This window comes from Macrosteles quadrilineatus, unplaced genomic scaffold, assembly GCF_028750875.1.
Source record: "Macrosteles quadrilineatus isolate MER2022 unplaced genomic scaffold, UCM_ALF_1.0 Scaffold_9__3_contigs__length_116548681, whole genome shotgun sequence".
NCBI lineage: Eukaryota > Metazoa > Arthropoda > Insecta > Hemiptera > Cicadellidae > Macrosteles > Macrosteles quadrilineatus.
The window spans coordinates 19,901,309-19,921,054 of record NW_026542602.1 but is presented as its reverse complement, the minus strand read 5'-3'; the positions used below and the strand labels follow the sequence as shown (position 1 = coordinate 19,921,054).

The 19,746-nt window shown below is 32.5% G+C and overlaps 1 protein-coding gene across 2 annotated transcripts in view; it reads left to right on the top strand.

The window, feature by feature from the left end:
* The first annotated feature begins 98 nt into the window (after positions 1–98).
* The window catches only part of LOC129002511 (putative inorganic phosphate cotransporter), a 37,195-nt gene continuing 17,547 nt past the window's right edge, over positions 99–19,746 (top strand). Inside the window, exons 1-2 of one of the 2 annotated variants that reach the window (XM_054430371.1) lie at positions 99–209; positions 18,707–18,921. In XM_054430371.1, the coding sequence (XP_054286346.1) occupies positions 170–209; positions 18,707–18,921 (255 nt within the window). In that variant the 5' untranslated portion in view covers positions 99–169. Of the gene's footprint in view, positions 210–9,204; positions 9,289–18,706; positions 18,922–19,746 lie in introns of those variants that run through there. The other variant, XM_054430372.1, reaches the window with a different exon arrangement.

The following is a 19,746-nucleotide window of genomic DNA, read 5'->3' as shown; positions in this document are numbered from 1 at the left end:
CTCGTAGTGTAGCTGTGGTACAGTGACAGTGATAGTGTTATCGTCTCTCCCCCCGCGCAGAGTTGGAGTGTTATAAGCCCGGGATGACCACGACACCAGTCACTGGTAGCCTCTGGTCAGAGTTGGTGTTGGTGTCATTGTAGACCTCTGGTGACACGGTGACAGTGACATGGCAGTGAACGCAGGGATACCACCGTCCATCAAGAATGGTGAGCAAATAGTTTCACGCTTATCAGTAAAATACATTAGGTACCCTGTAAAAGTGAGAAACTTTGGTGGATTTGAAATTTTGCTTTTTCAAAAAAATAAGTAGGCCTACGTACATATTTTTGGATTTTTTTAGTTTCCTTTTTTTATAATCCACGAGTCTAGATATGAAATACCTGTATTACATTTTTTGTTTTGCATTTTTGTGTTACCAAACATCTTAATGCACATTCGCTTACTTGGTGATTTAAAATCAAACGCCCGCTATGGATTTTGAATTCTCTCCAATAAACCCATCAAAGCCATTTAATACAGAATTTAAATAATTAACAACGATGCATATTAATTTTCACTCCAATAGGACATTAGTTTCTTTTTTCAAACCCAAAACATTTTATAAACCTGATTTAATTGAAGCTACACCATGATTCTACTTGCACGTAATGCATCTGAAAATATAATCCACACAACATGATAGGCCTAACTATTGAATAATTTAACTCACAATCTTTGGAAATGTCAACAGTTTTAGCAGAAGGGATTAGTATTAAAATTTACATAAGTTAATATGAATATTTATGGGCCACGGAAAGTCCAGTACGTGCAGGCAGTTTGAGGAAAGAATTACAAGGAAATAGGCTACCTATTTCTCCGTTTCAGTCGCCAAAGCTACTACTGATAGACCTACAATATGTTTAGAAATCAACAAAGAAACAGTTTTACGATCTATGTTTTACTGTGCTGCTGTAAATCTTCTTGAGCATTCTTCTACTTGACTTTTTATTTATGTTTCAATCCAAGCCTTATATGAACAAAGATAATTTTTAACATAAAATAAATCCATACGAGTAGGCTGTATTTTGCCTGCTAGCTTTTGATTCGTAGAATACGATTTATAATTTGATGAGTATAAAACTTTGGTTGGAAATTATACTTTACATGCAGGTACGAGAATTTGGTTAAAATTAAAATCTTGAGCATACGACTCTTGAGTATGATGAATATACAATTATATTTACCAACCAATGTGGACATTATGGCTGAGTTATAACATATAAGTTTGATTTCATTCTCTATGATATAATATAAAATCTCTGTAGGATGAGCAGGAAATTTGAAATATTCTGCATATTAAACACAGCTTTCTTTAACATAAAGGAGTATAGAAACATGAAGGAGTACGTTTGATAGCTATATATTCATGAAAATAGTAAAATATAACATATTATATATACTGCAGGTTATTTAGCACAAGCATGTAGGTTATTCTACGGTTGTAAGGCGATTCCAATTGAGATATGCTCAAGATTTTCACCATGCAGTGATAATAAGATATACGCTTTTAGTGGCACGAGTATATTTGAATATCACCTTGTGGAGAAATTTGGTTGTTCTACTAGTCTTGTTGATAGTTAACTCTCCGAAACACCAGAAAAACTTTAAGAAAATATTTAGTCGCCTTCTCCTTATTTTTCTCTTTAGTATTCTCTGCCATCACGGATCACTATCTTTTATACCTTAAACAACAAGCATACACATTTTTATAATACACATTTTTATAATTCCATATACAATTTTCATTGCAATGTATCCTAGACAAATTTAAGGTCAATAAATGAAACCGTTGAAATTGGCAAGCATAAATAATCGATGTATCGACCGTGTGATCTGATCAAACCGATACCGATTATCGAAGCGACAGGATAAAGCAGTGTTTTAGTGCAAGTATGCACTATAATTCAATGCACTTTGACTATGAAGTAACTCTGTGTACATCATTAAAATTTTATCTAAACTAACATAATCGGCTATCACAGTTAACAGTTAAAAAATTAATAAGAAACTATTTTATTACAATTAACTATTAAAATTGTGAATAAGAATGGTCAAGAAATCTTGTATTTTACGTTTTCATTGTAATTCTGAACGTATTTGTACTTGAGCTATTTCTATTAACAAAACATTTAGTATTAAAACACTTAAGAGCAAAGTCATCTAACATGCGGTTTTAAAACGGAAATGAGACACAGAAAATATTCATTGTAATTGTATTTAAACTACAGGCCTAATGTTAGTAGTTCTACGTTATATTGCCAAATACTAGTGGTACTAAATAATAGCAGTAAATACTCTTTAATAATGATCTAAGCAATCAGACGAGACTGTGGTGTATGATTTTTACAATCGTAGAATATTATTTATCAACACATTATTAACTTCCATGTAGATAAATAATTCAATAATAGTAATAAGCACCCTGATTGTGTCTTCCCTAATTTACTTTTAATAATAAGTTGGTATTGGAATGAAATAACATAATATTGTTAGAAGTCAACTATACGTCACATTCAGTAATTTTTCATTTTTACTTAGAGATTTAAAACAGCAAACAATAAAGCACAATAAATAATATTGACCTTAACCTAAGTACAAATAAACATAAAGTACTTACATAAAATTATATTACACAATTTTACAATATATATGCCCTATGTTGTACAATATATACCAAACCTGTGTTCTATTTAGTCAAACTAAAAAAAATAATAAACAATAATTTAAGATAGGCCTCACTTATGAATTATAATGTATTAAAATTTAAACAAATTTTTAGAAAATTAAAGATTACAGATATGCAATAACAAAATATGAAATTGACATGTTTCATGGGTACTTGCTTTTAGAAAATTTGCTCTTTACAAATTTTTATCTGTGTCTAGTTTACATTATATGTAATTGGTATGCTCTGACTGATACATTTGGATATCGCATTCCAATTCATTCCTTATATACAAATTTTAATCTCATTACTTATTCACAGTTTGTTTTCCACGGTATAGCTTACTGTCTCATTTATTTCAGTCTACCCTGAAACTAATTGGGTAACGAAACAATATCATATCATTAAAAAGTTCTCGTCTTTTAGCTTATATTCTCTTAAGTATATTTTTTGCCAACCAAAAGTATGATCTTTGATTCGGCGCCAGTGATTTGATCAGTCACACAGTTTAACATTGACCGTCAGGCAAGTTAATTGTTTGATAAGAAAGGTCAGCAATTTGTTATCAATGAATGTGGTCTTTAGCCCAATCGTATAGGTTTACAGCCCCGTGTATTTTTCCATGAAAATTATTTCCAACTCCAATCTAACTACATGTACACATACATGTAACTAACTACATGTACGTGTACATGTACAAGTAATTAATTTTGGTTTAAAAAATTCGTGCCACCAAGGCTGATGGAATAACTATATATAACGTTAACATAAATCTATAAACAAACTTTACACACCTTGTCTGTCTTGTGTATTTTGAAGTGGTCAATGCACTACTAGGTTATGAAAATGACATCGTCATAAGCACATAATTTTCTATTAACCGTTTTAATTTTCTAATTTCTTAACAACCGTTTAAACTTGAACTATTGACCTTAATTTCGTTGAAGATTTTCACATTCCCTTGTCATGATAGGTGTGTTTAGTTATGGAGACTTTAAAAAATCAATAGTCCAACCCTCAGATGTGCAATAGTGTTGTCAGATGTGACAAGTATGCCACTCGACTTGAAACTAGTAGCCCATTGATTACTTAAAATTAGTAAAAAATGGACAAGGTTTGTTCACATTTCTTTTTTTCTTATCGTCGAATCAGATATGATCCTAAACATTTAACGATTAGTATATAACTGACGCAAAAATGAAAATATTTTCAGATCAGAGTGACAAACGTATAGTTAGGAATTAAGACTGGTTGACTGGAAAAGTCTATTTAGTTAGCTAATATATTAATTTTTAAAACCACATATTCCTGTAAATGTACTTGTACAAAGTTACTAGAAAAACTACTTTGTAAGGTTATGTTTTTATCCTCATAAAGAATTACCAGAACCTGTCATAATTCTAGTAATGCCATGTCGGAACTGATACGCGAGGCCGTCAGGTCTTGTGTGATATGCGTGTGCGTGTGTAAGTGTATGGTGTAAGTGTGTGTGTATCCAGGTCAGCAGTATGCAGTAGTATCACGCGAACCTCAGCAAGGTCAAGGCTACGTATAATCAAGGTCATCCAAGGTTATAGTCTGGACTCTAGATTACCTAGACTGGCCACTCACCTTTCTCTATTACATCCTAGACTAGGCTGCAAGTCTTTTGTTTGCCTTCATGTCTTTGAGATAGAATAGTAGTATATGTAAGTTGCCAAATCTGTGGAGACAATAAAATTCACAAAGGTTATTAAAGGAGGAAAGTAAATGATGTTTTCCTGGTTATAAGTTTTATTTGCAATATCTGTTGTATTCCCCTTCACTAAGTACCAACCTGCAGGAGGCTAGTACAGAATTAATTATTAAACGATTTAATAAATCATTAAATTTTGATTTTTTACCGGCTGAATATGAAAATTTTAACATGTTTTTTATCCCAAATTAAAAATTTCTTTTTGAGCTAGTATTTTTTTTCGATTCCAGATTTCGTTTCCACTTTCATTATAATGAAATGCCACTTCCATGTTCTGCGAGACTCTTTTAAATCGAACTTATACTAATTTTAAAGTTAACTAGCATTAAAAATAAATAAAATATAATGCAAAATGTCTCATCAGAACATGCGTATATTCTCTTTTCATTAAATAAATTTATAATTTCTTCCCAAGCAGTTGCCACAGCTAAAAGAAAAAAGCACTGTAAACCTCTTACCACACTTTCTCTAATTTCCAATTTTCAAGAATGCTTAGTGGTTAGTGTACATTGTACGGTTTTTAGTAATATAGTTTAAATTGCATTATGATAACTATACTGAAATTTAAAAAAGTAATTTATTTCAATCTTTATTAGATGATATTACAAAGTTGCATGAACATTTTTCAGTTCATTAACAAGTGAATTTAAACTAATTAAATAAGTAACTCTTTATAGTTGGAATATATTTGTTATGCATTGATAACAATTATGTATTGATTCCACCTTAAAATATTGATACTTTAGTACCTTATCCAGTTAGTTAATATTTAAACAGTCAATCTTTGATATCACGCATATATTGAGAGTAATAAATAAAGCAAGTATATTTAAAGAAACATTCGCCAAATGTCAATTTAAAACTATAAAAAAACTATAATCATCGCTTAGCAATCATGAAGGCCTACTTAATGTTTACGTTGGGCAATTTACGCACCTACGTAACATTTGTTTTTAATCTTATCATCATGTTTTATAAGGTAACCGCATTCAAGTATGAACCCAGTATGAAGAGATTATTATGAAACCTTGAATGAACAAAAAGGTACTATGTTTCCAGCATCCGTGAGCTAAAGTACTTAATTTTTTGCTTTCTTCCTTGGACTTTTTCCGCAAACAACAGGCGAATACATGAGCTAGGAGTTCAATGAATGTGAGACGATAAAAACCTTCATCAAAACTCGCACCTTGGCCTTGTGCACTGGACAAAGACTTGCAACAATGAACCGACAACAATAGAAGTAGCAATGACAACATCAACCGAAATAACAACAGACACAACAACAAAACGAACGACAGGACCATCCATGTAATTATCCATAAATCCAATCCATGTATCCATGTAAATAACTGTACAGTTTTTGAAAGTAAAATGATTATATTAGGCCTATTAAATTGAATTAATGATGCTATCTAACAAAAAGGTCGACGTTAGGTAGTAACAAGACCAGGGTTTGGACCGTTCCCTTTCATAACGTAAAAATACCACTGGCGTAGAAACACACAAAAAAGATTAAAATGAATAGAACAGCCTTTGGAAGAATATGTTGAAATTACATCTATATATTAATTTTGTTCGTAGAGAAAGAGTCTCTAAAGAATCATTTGTGCAGCATGTTAATAAATGATACTCATTCAGTGATTTTTCAATGCTGAAAGAGCAAAGAAAGAAACCAAAATAATAAGTCCATTTGACTAATCACCCATTACTCTAGGATGATATAATAAATTGCGAACTACAAAATTAGTCCCTTTTATAAAGTCTGAACCTTCAACTCGAGAAAATATTGAAAAATACCAAACATATAACGTATGAATTTATTACTTGACAATAACTGATACCTTAAATTTTTTTTAGTTTTTAATTACTTTTAATGCAAGCATTCATATTTAGCTAGCAGAAATTTACACCCCTCTAAAACGTCTTAAGATTATTTTTATGTTCTGAAATATTCTTATCTGTTTGTTATTACCTAGTTGAAGGTAGGCTACAAGACTGTTATTTCCACTTGAAATATTATCTATACAGCTAAATTTAACAACTCATTTAAATATTCCAAAACAGTGGTTTATGAGTCATTCACACAAAGTATTACAATCTAGCCTACTGTATAAAGCCTGTTCTAAAACGTTGAATGTTGAGGGCTTGAGGTTTGCGTGGTTCTCGGAACATTGAATTGATTTATAACAATATTTTTGCGTTTGTTAATTTGATGTGTAACAATTATTGAGTACAGGCTTTATAAATAATGAGGAATTATATTCATTTAGATTATTATATTTTAGTAATATAGTTTAAGTGATTGAACTTAAAGTTTTAAAAGGAATGATAAAGTAATACCCCCGCCGCAGCAAACCTGCCGTCTAAGCGAATTTCCATTTGGTCGAATTGATTTTCAATTGATCTATTTAAATAACATTAGGTTTAACGAGTACCTGGGTTTGCTGCTACAAGGAAACTAATAAAGTAGTGTGTTTTTAGTAAAATATTGATAGCTTACTATAAAATAAATAAATTTGCCAATTTTGATCAAAATATATCCATAAACAAGCAAACTACAACATTTTACAACATTCTCCATAAGAATAACATGGGAATTTTAAATTTACCATTTTTTTAGTTTTCTCCGTAACCAATAACTGTACAAAAACACTTTGATATACTGAATTGTTTGTTTTTTAAGCTCTTTAAGAAGGTTTAGAGAAAAATTGGGAAATTTTGTGTTTTGAGGGTAAGAAGTGAGAAAAACCAATTTTTACCCCATAAAACCCCCCATAAAACCCTGTTCCCATGGTCCGATCATGCTGGATCGCGAACTCATTCAAGTTTATCCTGCCTTACACCTTCAAACCAAATTTCATCAAAATCGGATAAAAATTACTCAAGTTATCGTGTTCACGGACACACACACACACATATATATATATATATATATATATATATAAATCTATATATATATATATATAAATCTATATATATATATACATATATAAAAATTTGAACGAATGGTGTTTTTGGCCTCTGGGGACATTAAAATGAAAAAGTAAATCGGTCCCGGGCCTAAGTCTTACCATGAGACCTACGGTAATAGCTACTTCCCTATAGGGAAATTCGCTAAAAGGACTAAAACATTGGCACAAACTGAATTCAACTCGTTTTATTAATAATGCAGATAATAAGGGAACTTGAACTGCTAGTCAACCTTAGTGATTTTATCTTATTGTCATTGTCATGTATCTATTAATCCTTATTCTGTAATGAAAGTTAAAAAAATAATCCAAATTGGCTTGTTAATCAAAAGGTGTCAGCAGATAGGCGTGTTTAGTTTTCATGCTAATGGATATTTGCATCATTGTTATTATTTCCTTTCTCTTAAGCAATTTTAATAACGCACAAAATAATTTGCGTAATTACAGTTAATACATTTTCGTTTCTGTAATTTAGGTATTTCAGTATTTATTTTTCTTTTGGTCCTCTGTAAAAAACCTATTAAAATATCTTAATGACATAATGATTTTTCTTCGGCAATAAATCTATATTTTAAGTGAAAATGATAGTTTGTGTAGGTGAAGTCACATTATGTATTTTATAACTTACGTTCCACGCATAAAGCGACACTGATAAGGATATTGCCCAGTAAAGTTTTTCTTAAAAATGTATTTCAATGAAATTAAGTTTCTACCTCTCCTACAGCGTGTGTTAAAACAAACAGCTAAAATAGTGTGAGGTATTAAATGTATTTTACGATGTCAAATCCTACTTACAGCTATTACTTTTGAAATAAAAATAAGTGGCACGGCCATCGATGGGAATTTCAGATACTTCTTCACACTAACAATCCCGTCACTCAGAATAGAGAGGTTGCGATAAAAAATAATGACAATCCATCCCACGAAGCAATACTTTGTAATGACCGCATTTTGTGGTGGTAAACCCCACTTCTTGGAATCGAAATGACGTTTTGCAATGGACTTCGGAACCTTCACCTCCATAGCGAAGGGACGAAGTAATGTGGTCATATCATTAACGGAATTACGTTATCTTAATTACTGAGGTTGGGAGTAATTTTAGGGTTATTGAACTTTGGGTCGAGTTGAAGAAACTGGGTATAGGTAAACGTTTGTCAAAGTCTAGATGTTTCTAAAAGTGTTTAGTGAAAGAGGGCTAACACTGCTCTATACCATTGTATAAGTACTGAACTTACGGATAGTAACCTCTGTCTATGTGAGAAATGCTAAAACCAAAGTTTTTACCACGGTTTTCATTTTTCCTCTAGAGTAAATGACGGAGAGTTAGGAAATAATACAAAATACTAAGGTGGAAACATATTCTATTCTGGAAGACTTGGACAGAGAATGTAAACTTTCGCGATTACCGAAGACTCAATGAAATCGCTCCTACCACAAAACTGTTCAAAGGATCTCTAACAACAACTATACCACGTAACACAATAATAATTCAAACGGAGAGGCTAAACAATACACTGGAAGGTTGGATTCCAAAGGCATCTCCAAACTCCAATGGGTTCTGTGACTCATTCCCTCCATAATTACCCGCCAAATACGCGGCGCGCAGCTTGAGCGCGGAACACTTCCTGCAATCTTGGAGCCAGGTCGCGACTAACTGCCGAGGGCAAGGTTAAAGGATTGGCTCATTCACAGTAATCTATATACTCGTGTAGCCTTGTCTTGTACCTGGTGTACTGAAGTCCCGGGTGATCATCAGTCTACCATGGACCACGACCGAGTGGAGTACGAACCTATGGTGATCCTGGGGCCGCCGGGGGACCCAGGAGAAGACTTTCAGGATTTCATATTTTTCTCTGCGCCCGGAAGGAAACGTAGAGGTAGGAAGTGCTGTGGAAAACGTGTATAGAGATAATTATTATATTAATATAATGGTAACCAGGCTTTATTCTTGTTTGTGTCATAATAGGGTTAAAGAAAACAACATTTGTCTAGAGAATTTCAGCAATCCTCAAATGTTTATTCCATTTTGTTTATTCAACCAAACTTGTGTGGAGATTTTGCTAGATGTTTTTCTATAGCTGAAAAGAATAACATAATTTGGCCATTAACTACATTTGTTTTCTTCCTGGCTAATATTGGAATTCACAGTCCCGTATCCAAAGTTTAATTCCTATAGTTAAACACTAAACATGCAATAACAGTAAATCTGCATGTTCCAGATTTACGTTTAACATAGTAAAGTGACTATGTTATCTCAAAATGTTGAGATGTAAAATATAAATCTGAATTATTTATAGTAGGGATTAAGCTAGAACAGAAAAACAAAAACGAATGTGATGTATATTAATATGTATACCAACACCGTTAAAATACACTGTTATAAATAATAGTCTTGCAGACAAGATATTAGGTTTGTGACGATTGTAATTTTCAATTACCACCGTGTTTGTTTAAATCCAAGCCACAACTGGATAAATATTTGATTTTTTTAAGGTCAATATTACCACTTTATGCTTTATTAAGTGGCTTAAATTATCTAGAAATTTGTTTCTTGGCCCCAACCATTTTTAAGTCAAATATATTTAAGCGATTGCTGTTAAATTTTAAAACAAATCCATGCCTTTTAACAGGTTTGAGCGTCTAAAAATCCCGTATTGATTATATTACAATGAACCTTATTATGTACCTTAATAATGTACCTTATTATTAAATAACCTTATTAAGGCAGTTTACAGAAGAAAAAGTCGGGTTTATCATCATTGGTCTAGTGGCTTAACACCTCGGACTTGGGTGCAAGAGTGATATATTCGATCACAGCACATCTACAAACTTAGAAGAGTTAGAACCATTTTTTTCTTCAAAGCGTTTGCGATTATATAATTATAATTATTACTATTATTATTAATTATTACTATATAAGACGTTTTTCTGAGTTTGTCAAATTTAAATAACGCCACAATGAAGGTAATATTGTTTTAGTTATTTTGAAAACATATTTTTATATTTGTACAACAATAAAATTGTGAATTGACACTTATAATCAATATTTTTCAGTTAATGTCACTGTGCTCTATGTATTAGATCACATGATATTGCAGCACTCCTGATATTTTGCACAATTAATAATTATCCGACAGAAAACTACAAATATTGTAAGTTAAAAGTAGGGAAACGTCTAAAACTTGTTTGTTAACATACGTTGTTTTCTTATGAACCTACAATCTATGTTAATATTTACAGAATTATAAACATAATACAGTATTATCCCTTTGAAAAACTCTCCTATATCATAGAATTATTTATTAATTTTTATGCATGAGAAAATTAATTACTAATATTACTTCCGTATGTCATGGCAATTAGTGTTTAGACTACATAATTTACCATAACGATTTGCTACCCAATTAGTAAACCGGTCAATACGAATTTGTTAACAGCTTGTCGGAACTGTTATGAATTTGTAGTCCTTGACGAAAGGTTGTGATATCTTACTGGAAGAAATTAAACATCTACCAAATTGGAACATAGGCCTTTCAAAACGGGTAATATTTTTGTATTAAGCCAGATATATTCCACAGGTAATTGCATATTTGCCACTTGTTTCACCAGTGTATTTAAGAGGGATATTACCTTTCTTCGAAACTGTAAAAAACATATTGGGTTTTACTCTGATTGGAATACGTTTAGTGATAAAGTAATTGATGAACCCGAAATAACATTAAAGGAATTGGATGACCCCAACTAATAAACAAAGTTATTGAGTAACTAATAAACAATTTAAAATAAACTGGAGCTACTCCGGTCCTAGCCAGTTTCATGTCAAATATTATAAGAGGAAAACTTGTGACACGAGCATTGAAAAAAACTAAAGTAAATATTACGTAATCTTGATGGTAGGTTTTCATGCTGAAGGTAGCCATAGAATCTTGGATCTCTGGAGATGACCTCGTCGTCAAATTAATTGGCAAAGACAGTGGCCGGTGTTTCGGAAATGTCGCAGCAATCCATCCCAATCGTCGACAACCATTTTTGCCAACTGAACGAAGTGGTTACATCTGGAAGACCAAGTTTCGATAGACTACCACACATTATAGTCTGTATAGTGGAACATGTCTCCTGACCCTCTTCCTACCTGTGGCTCAACCAAGCCGCCAACCATTGGCCAATGGCGAGTCCCCATCCCCAGGTCTTGGGTCAGGAGACAGGTACCATCACACTATACACTATATATATGCGTATCGGAATAATGACATATGCAATTGATAAGTTAAAAACTAATAGAGTTTATCAAATTAATTAAAAAACGAAATCCTTCTGTTACACCAAATGATCAAGTAGTGTAGTTAGAAAACAGTACACAACTTTGTTAAAAGATACCATAAAAATATGCCTAATGAGTAGTTAAAATAATTGTGCTCATTTGACGAAGTCTAACTGATGTTTATTTATTACGATGGAAAATCCAAACTATAGATGCGTTTGTCAAATATTTCAAGTAACTAAAAACAAAGCTTCATCGAAGCATGTTAAGTTAAGCGTATGCCATTGTTAATTTAATATTTATTTATTTAACAATGGTTTCCCCATTCAATAAAGAATCAAACCCTTTGAATTTGTGTTATTTTTATCAATGTAAACTACTATCTACCAATGAACATGAATTTATAAATAAAGGCAAACACACGCGTCCAAATTGTATTTTGCAGTTAACTAACTGAACAGTTTCAAAGTGATTGAACACAAAACATGGACTTTACATTTGTTATTGAAATTTCTTACTGGAAAACAAAACAAATATCAATTAACTGTTCCATGTGGCAATTACATTTTCATATTTCTTTACGTTTAGTTGAACATTCTGATATGAGTTTCCAATCCAGTTCACAGAAAGCATGTAGATATTAATAAATAATTCAAGCCTTTATAAATTCACTTTTACAAAACGTATCAGCAAAAATTTAATTCACTACTTACCTAGTCGTGAGAAGCAAAAGTCTATTAATTATCTGATTCATTATTAATAAAGGTGATGTGGAAAGCGAATAGGGACCTCTTGTCGGGAATTTTCGATTTTGGGTTATATATATATTTGCATTCTTTATTAAATTCCGAATCAATTGGTGAAAGTCCCACGCATGTATAATTTTTTTGTTAAAGTTATAGAACTTTGGAATTTTGTTATAGAAAAGGGTCATTTTAAGAAAAACTGATTTGAAAATTTCAAATACGGTTAAAAACGGTGTTTTTCGTATTTAAGAAACGATTTTGGTATCAAAGGAAAGTTTATAATGTCCTCTTTGGAAGCAATACAAATGTTTGTCTTAACTCACGGTAGTTTTCATTTAAATAATTGTTTTATTGAAGCATGTCGTAAAAATAGCATTTCAGAAAAGGGACCTCTTGTCGGTCCTATGTTATTTCCCTATAAGATAAGAAAAGGTACCTCTTGGCGGGACCGCAAAATTTGTGAGATATTTTGTTCTCCGTTAACTGAACTTTGTCGTTGACCTCTAAATTTCCACTAGAACGCGGGACAATTAGTTTTTGGACTAAAATCTGTTTAAAAAGTAAATATTAGACATGGGACCTCTTGTCGTTATGGCGAAACAACATTGAGCGACAAGAGGTACTTTTTCTCAGAAAGTGCAGAGGCTAACTAAATGATTTATTTCGACCTTTTTTTTCTTCAATTCGCTAGATTAACCGATACTGTCCTGTTCTATGTTAAATGAGGTATAACAATCAATAAAAATCCAAAATTCTATATTTTTGACCTTAATTACTTATATTGGCCGTACTGAAAATTTTGCAACTCCGACAAGAGGTCCCTTTTCGCTTTCCACATCCAAAAAGCGTTGATAAGCGTAACGTATGGGGGATTACGTTACGTTTATCTTAACGCTTTTTGGTGTGTATTAACAATGTTACCTCAAGAAAGTTTCTTAATAAACTTGACATATTATAATATATCTGAAATATAAGAGTTTAAGTTGTTAACTTTAAACATCTTTTTAAACATGGCAAATTCAAATATTTACGGATTTTACAATGGGTTTATTACATAAAGCCGGGTTTATCATTGGTCTAGTGGCTTAACGTCTCGAACTTGGGTGCAAGAGTGATGTATTCGATCCAGGCATATCTGCAAACTTAGAAGAGTTAGAAATAAATTTTTCTTCAAAGCGTTTTTGATTATCTCCAACTATATACTGCTAGAGTAGAAAACACTCGGGAATCATTAAAAAACGAGCAATATTTAAAGACGTTGATAATTAAGATTATGAAAGTAATAACTTATGTTAGAGGAAAGTTTACACAATTCAAATTCATTTATAAATTTCTAAGCAAGAAGAGCCCCGAGCTACTCCTACCACAATACCGGTCTAAGACCCCGGTCAGTTTCAGAAGCTCGTCATTCATTCCGATGTCGTCCGTGAAAGTATTATTTAATGTCCACACGTTGTCCGTTATCTCACTAGTTAGTTCGCTTCCAGTTGTTGGCGAACCAAGGTGTAAGTCGAACAGGATGTCTTCTGCAAAATTTCAAGGTAGGGAATTTCTTGTGAAACAATTTAATGTTCTAAATTAGAAACAATCTCACTCAAAACTCAAAATGTACTAGGTGGATTTTATTAATTATATTTAAAATTCGAATATATATTATGTATAATTTTATGAAAAACACAATTTCATGAGCTTTGAACGTGTTTTGTTATGTGAGAAAATAGTATTTCTGTAGAAAATCCACCTATAGTTGTTTTGTGCAGCGATGCATGATTTGACCCATAAAATGCATAGGCAATTATGTTTTTTTTTTCTAAATATCAGACCTTTATAGAATCATGAATGATTAGTAGTGATCGAAGACTTAACTTCAAACTCGTAAGTATCAGAAACATGTTTATTAACTTTAAAAGTAACTTGTGAACCTGTGCGGCTCAATGCCCCGCAAAATTACATATGAATTTGGAAAACAAATTCATCGTGTTACTTATATGTTGGCTCAACGTCAAAAATTAAAAACAGTAATAATAAATCCTTAGAAGAGAAGCAGTCCAACCATTTTCTAGCTGTATTTGTATTTTATTTAGTAAATTAATAAGTGTTCAAGTATGTTATAGGGTAGTTATTTTTAAAGATTTTTAAAAATACATGTAACAAAACTTTTTATCATATCAAATCAATAGGCCTATGTAGAACCTGCTATGTGGCATATTTTGAGGGTCATAAAGATGCTGCTTGAAGAAAACACTTTTAAAATAAACACTAAAAAAACAATATTTTAACCATAAAAGCACTTCCATGAATACTACGATTTTAGTCTTGAAGTTACCTTCAGGAAGATTAACCCTCGTTAAAATGTACAATAATGAATATGTGTAACCCATTATAAGACATAGCCTTACTTAAAACAACATAATATAGTTGCTCATGACTGAAATTGGTCTGGGTAAGAACAGTGCTGATATTTAATTAAATTTACTTGGCTTGGTGATTTCATAACTGCAAACTTAAAATACACCCACAAGTAAAAAAGAATCAAGTTATTGGTTGTGTAACCTATTTTTGTGTAACAACATTATTCACTTGAAGTACATGATTTGTTTGATTTGTCGATCATCTGTTTTGTTTAAAATAAATAATGTCAAAGATTTGTGATTTTAAATACATAGATTATTATAGCAAAGTTTTCTAAATCATGGTAACTTAATCTCAACTAAATTTTACTATTCCCAGAATTAAAATAAAGTAGTAAGATCCATTATGAATAAACATTAAGGTATACAATCCTTAAATTGAAATGTAGTATACATCAACAGTCATAATACACAGCAATTATTATGTAGTAGACTTTGACTATGTTCAAATAACAAACATATGTTTCTGTAAATAAAAATTATCTCCTATGTTATCCTTATGGGGAAATACGAAACTTTAAAGGGCTCCAGGGCCTCACTCTCTCATTATTTCCCTAAAAAGAAAGTTTCCTGCACAACTTCACGCTACGCTCTTTCCAATGACACCAAAAACATGACAATCGGTTCAGTAGTTTCGGAGGAGTAATTGTCACAAAAAATCTGCTTGCGTATTAAATAAGTATAGATTTAGAAAAGTTAATGTACCCTACTAATTTACCCTACTAGTTTACTCATAAAATTAAATATCTTTCACACTTAAAATTAACGTTTCCTCTCAGTGAAATGTTTTCTTGGCTAACTTAACACGTATATGTGTTGAAACACACATACAAGTACTGAAACTAATTCAACACTTCCTTCTTACAACGTTGAACAGCAAACAAACAAAGAAATTCACTTAGAATATTTCACAAAATAATAAACACTTTACCTGCGAATATACCTGGTGCTGAAACTTTATGGGGTGGATCGAAAGGAAGTTGAACACATCAACGGAAAGTTCCAGAACACATTTCGCTTCAGTCGAGCCGTGGAACTTTCTTCTTTCTCTCTCTAGTTCCGGCACAGGCGGATACAGTAAGCAGATTTGGTGCCATTTTGTATTGTTGTGAGTAGTTCCGGCTATCTCATTGTTCACGCTCCACGGAATGACCATTGAGTTTTCACTTGCTTTAAGTAAATTGAAACAACCCGGAGTTAACTAACTGGTTAAATCCTTACTGTTAGGTTATGAAATGATTTAACATTAATAATGATGAAATAACTGTAAAAAGTAACTAATATTCGGAAACAAAGCCATTGTTATTTGAAGTTTAACATTGTCTAGAGAAGAGAAACGAGGGGATAGAAAGGGGGAAAGAGGGGGTGGGTGTGGTCGATTACATCAAGTTTTTCTTCAATTTGTACATGCTTAAAAATAAAATTAGTTTAACCCTTTAGGAAAAATCAAAGAAATATTTGATAGAAACAACGTTATACAACAGTACCATAAGTGTATGAGAGGATCGTCTAGGTTAAAGGCCACCATGAGCTGTTAGGGTCAGCTAAGAAAATTAAAAGCTAAAAATCTTTTTGTTGTATTAAGATTTGGTTAAAGAAACTAGATTTATGTTTAAAAAAAAAAAATAAAATAAAACAGTTGAACTGGTTTTGAAGGTATACATACTAACTATGATAGTACATAGATTTAACATATATATTAGTGGCACAATATTGCATTCGTGGTAATAGTGTAAGGGTTTCTTTGAACAACTAGGGAGTACTCAGAACCACAACATAAAAGCCTTGGTTTGCTCTTGCATTATTCATCGTAAGTGTTGCATTCAGCGTTCATTCGGACAGCTTGTGTCAGAGTTTGCACACTTCTTGGAACATAATCATACAGAGTTTGTTAAACACACTTTTCAAATTTAGCCAGCACTTTGTGACTAGAAATCCTATTAGGATAATGCTTTAGTCACAGTGACTAGTGAGGCGCACTTATTTGTTATTTAGAGTGTAAACAAATGTTGCGTGTGATTGTAAGGGATCCGCCTCAGGTCAGTCCCATCGATGTATAATAACTCCCTATAAACTAATTTATATTTATAATAACTAACTATAAAGAGTTATTATACATCGATGGTCAGTCCTTGCCGACTGGATCTAACATCCGCCAATCGTTACTATTTCTTAACAATGAAAACCGCGACCATCTCAGCAATTGAGCTATATATCGAACTCAAGAAAACAATCCATGGTAGACATCTCGCTCGAGAACGCTGGAAAGCTCCCCCAACTTAACACCAAATAGTTTAATAAAGAGCTTCAGAATAAACTAACGTATTTTTAAAAATAACTTGGTTACAAAATACACAAATCAGTTAGTATTCTATTTAGTCCGTTGCAGCCGTACATTGAACCTGTCAAAGGATGTCCCTGATCGCTGTTTCCTTTTGCAGTGTTATTCTCATAGCTATTATTTCTTTAGATCTGTTGAAAGCGTCCATACAGGACGCTTTGCCGCCATACAGGCGGTTTGTCGTGTCCGCCGTGTAACCTGTCTCGGTTTGTCACGTATTCAATGTGGCCGGCCTATCGTAAATGTATTTGTAACTTTTGTTTTTCAAATTTGTAAATTTTATGTGTCGTCAACCTGCATGTATATATTGATGAAGACTTACGTCGGATATTTGACCATATTCAATATGACGTTTTGAATAAGGATTTGATAATGGGTCTTTGTACCCGAAACTAGTCATCCACAGACTAAGTTAAGACTGAAGACAGAACAAGGTACGTAACCTATTATATATATGTCCATACAGGATCTTGATATCAACAATACTGATAATTTAAGAATATATTTCTTACGTAAATTGCACCATTGTTAAATATATTAACCTCACGAAAGACTTTGTTGCAAAACAACCTTTAACTTAAGACCATGTGAGATTACCAAGAATTCTGGTTCTACCATAGGGATACTACAATTCATCGAGTTTGTGTAAAAGCATTTGTGGGAGTTGAGTCAAAACCACGAAAACATTAGGCATGCACCAGGACCATTTTGCGGTTAGTTATATTGGTGAGATTGTTTCGCATAGATGTTTATTAATGTTTAAATCTACTAAATAATGGATAGCCGAATTTTACTCGGTGAAAGTTAATAATCCTGCAATATTTGTTGAATATTTTAATATTGCGAATGATGCAAATTAAGTTGTAGACTTATCCACAAATGTATGCTTAATTATACTATTAAATTTTTTATCTCCTTTAATCACATCATCTCAATCATTAAGCATCGTTTCTCAAGTAAACCAATTTTTATTTCACTTCATTTCTGAAATCAAACATGATAGGACCGTTCAAATTTCATTAAGTGAACCGACACCATTGGTATGAGGACGCGTTAAATGCTATAAAAATTGTATCATGCATTGTTTCAGTAGTTTTTGAATTCTCGTGGTATTTGGATCTGTTTAACCTAACCACTATACACTGTGAAGTGCTACAGTTTGTTGGTCAGGGGTTCTTTCCTCAAAGTGGACCGTAGAGTTTTGGTCTTCGGGGGTAATTAGCGTTGTTGAATTAGCGAAAGGACTGGTCAGGTTTTTACATGTAGAAACCAATCTATTTTGAAGGTTCAGTTTAGTTGAAATTAATTTTGGATCTCCTGATATAGTTAAGTTAACAAGGGTCAAACAGGATCTAACAAATTACAATTTTGTAGTTATTACTTTATTATCTGGTCAAGCCATCTGTTGAGTATGAACACTGATGGCATTTTACCGATCTAAAGGAAATACTTTAAATTGTCTGGTCTGGGTTATATATGCTTTAGTCTGAGCATAGTACACATGTCATTGTAATTTAGATGTGATTGTTCGGCCAGGATGGTGTGTGCCACAGCGGTACGTGCTGGCCATCATGGGGTTCCTGGCCATCGCCAACGGCTACATCCAGAGGTTCTGCCTCAGTCTGGCCATCACGGAGATGGTTCTGCCCCACCACGGCGGTAGTTCTCTCTCCAGACCAGTAGACCCGCTCGCTTGCCCTTACGATACTCAAACCAACTTGACACTAAGAGGGGCGTCACACGTCACCTCGGTGAGTAGTCTAGGTTTGCAAATGAAAGGAAATAGTCTGTATTTTAGCAAGCAAAGTATTTCAAAATTTACCTTACATAAGCAAGTTTATACGAGAGTGCAAAGGGGAGCCCAGCTTACTTTTTTCTCATAGAACCGTTATGAATCGTCATTGTAGAACTCTTAAAATACCCCCGTCGCAGCAAACCTGCATACTAAGCGAATTTCCATTTACCCGGCTTGATTTCTACTAAAATATTCCCTATAAATTTTCAGATTTATTTCCATTTTTAAATAACATTAATTTTAGTGAGTAGTTAGGTTTGCTGCTACGGGGAAGATGTTGAGGTGTGTTTTTTCAATTGAAATATTGATAGCTTAGTATGAAATAAACCAAATTGCCAAATTTGATTAAAATATATCCATAAACAAGCAAATTAGAACAGTTTATTTATTCTCCATATGAACAACATGGGAATTTTAAATTTACAATTTTTTTAATTTTCTCCGTAGTCAATGAACATTCAAAAACACTTCAATATACTAAATTATTTGTTTTTTTAAGCTCTTCAAAATGGTCTAGAGAGAAATTTAGAAATTTAAAGTTTTTAGGGTCAAAAATGAGAAAAACCCATTTTTACCCCATAAAACCTCCCATAAACCCCTGATCCCATGGTCCGAATATGCTGGTTCGCGAACTCGTTCGAATAAATGTAGGTTTACACGTTTGTACCAAATTTCATCAAAATCGGATCAATTTTGCTCGAGTTATCGCGCTAACGGACACATATATAAATATATATATATATATATATAAAAATATATATATATATATATAAATATATAT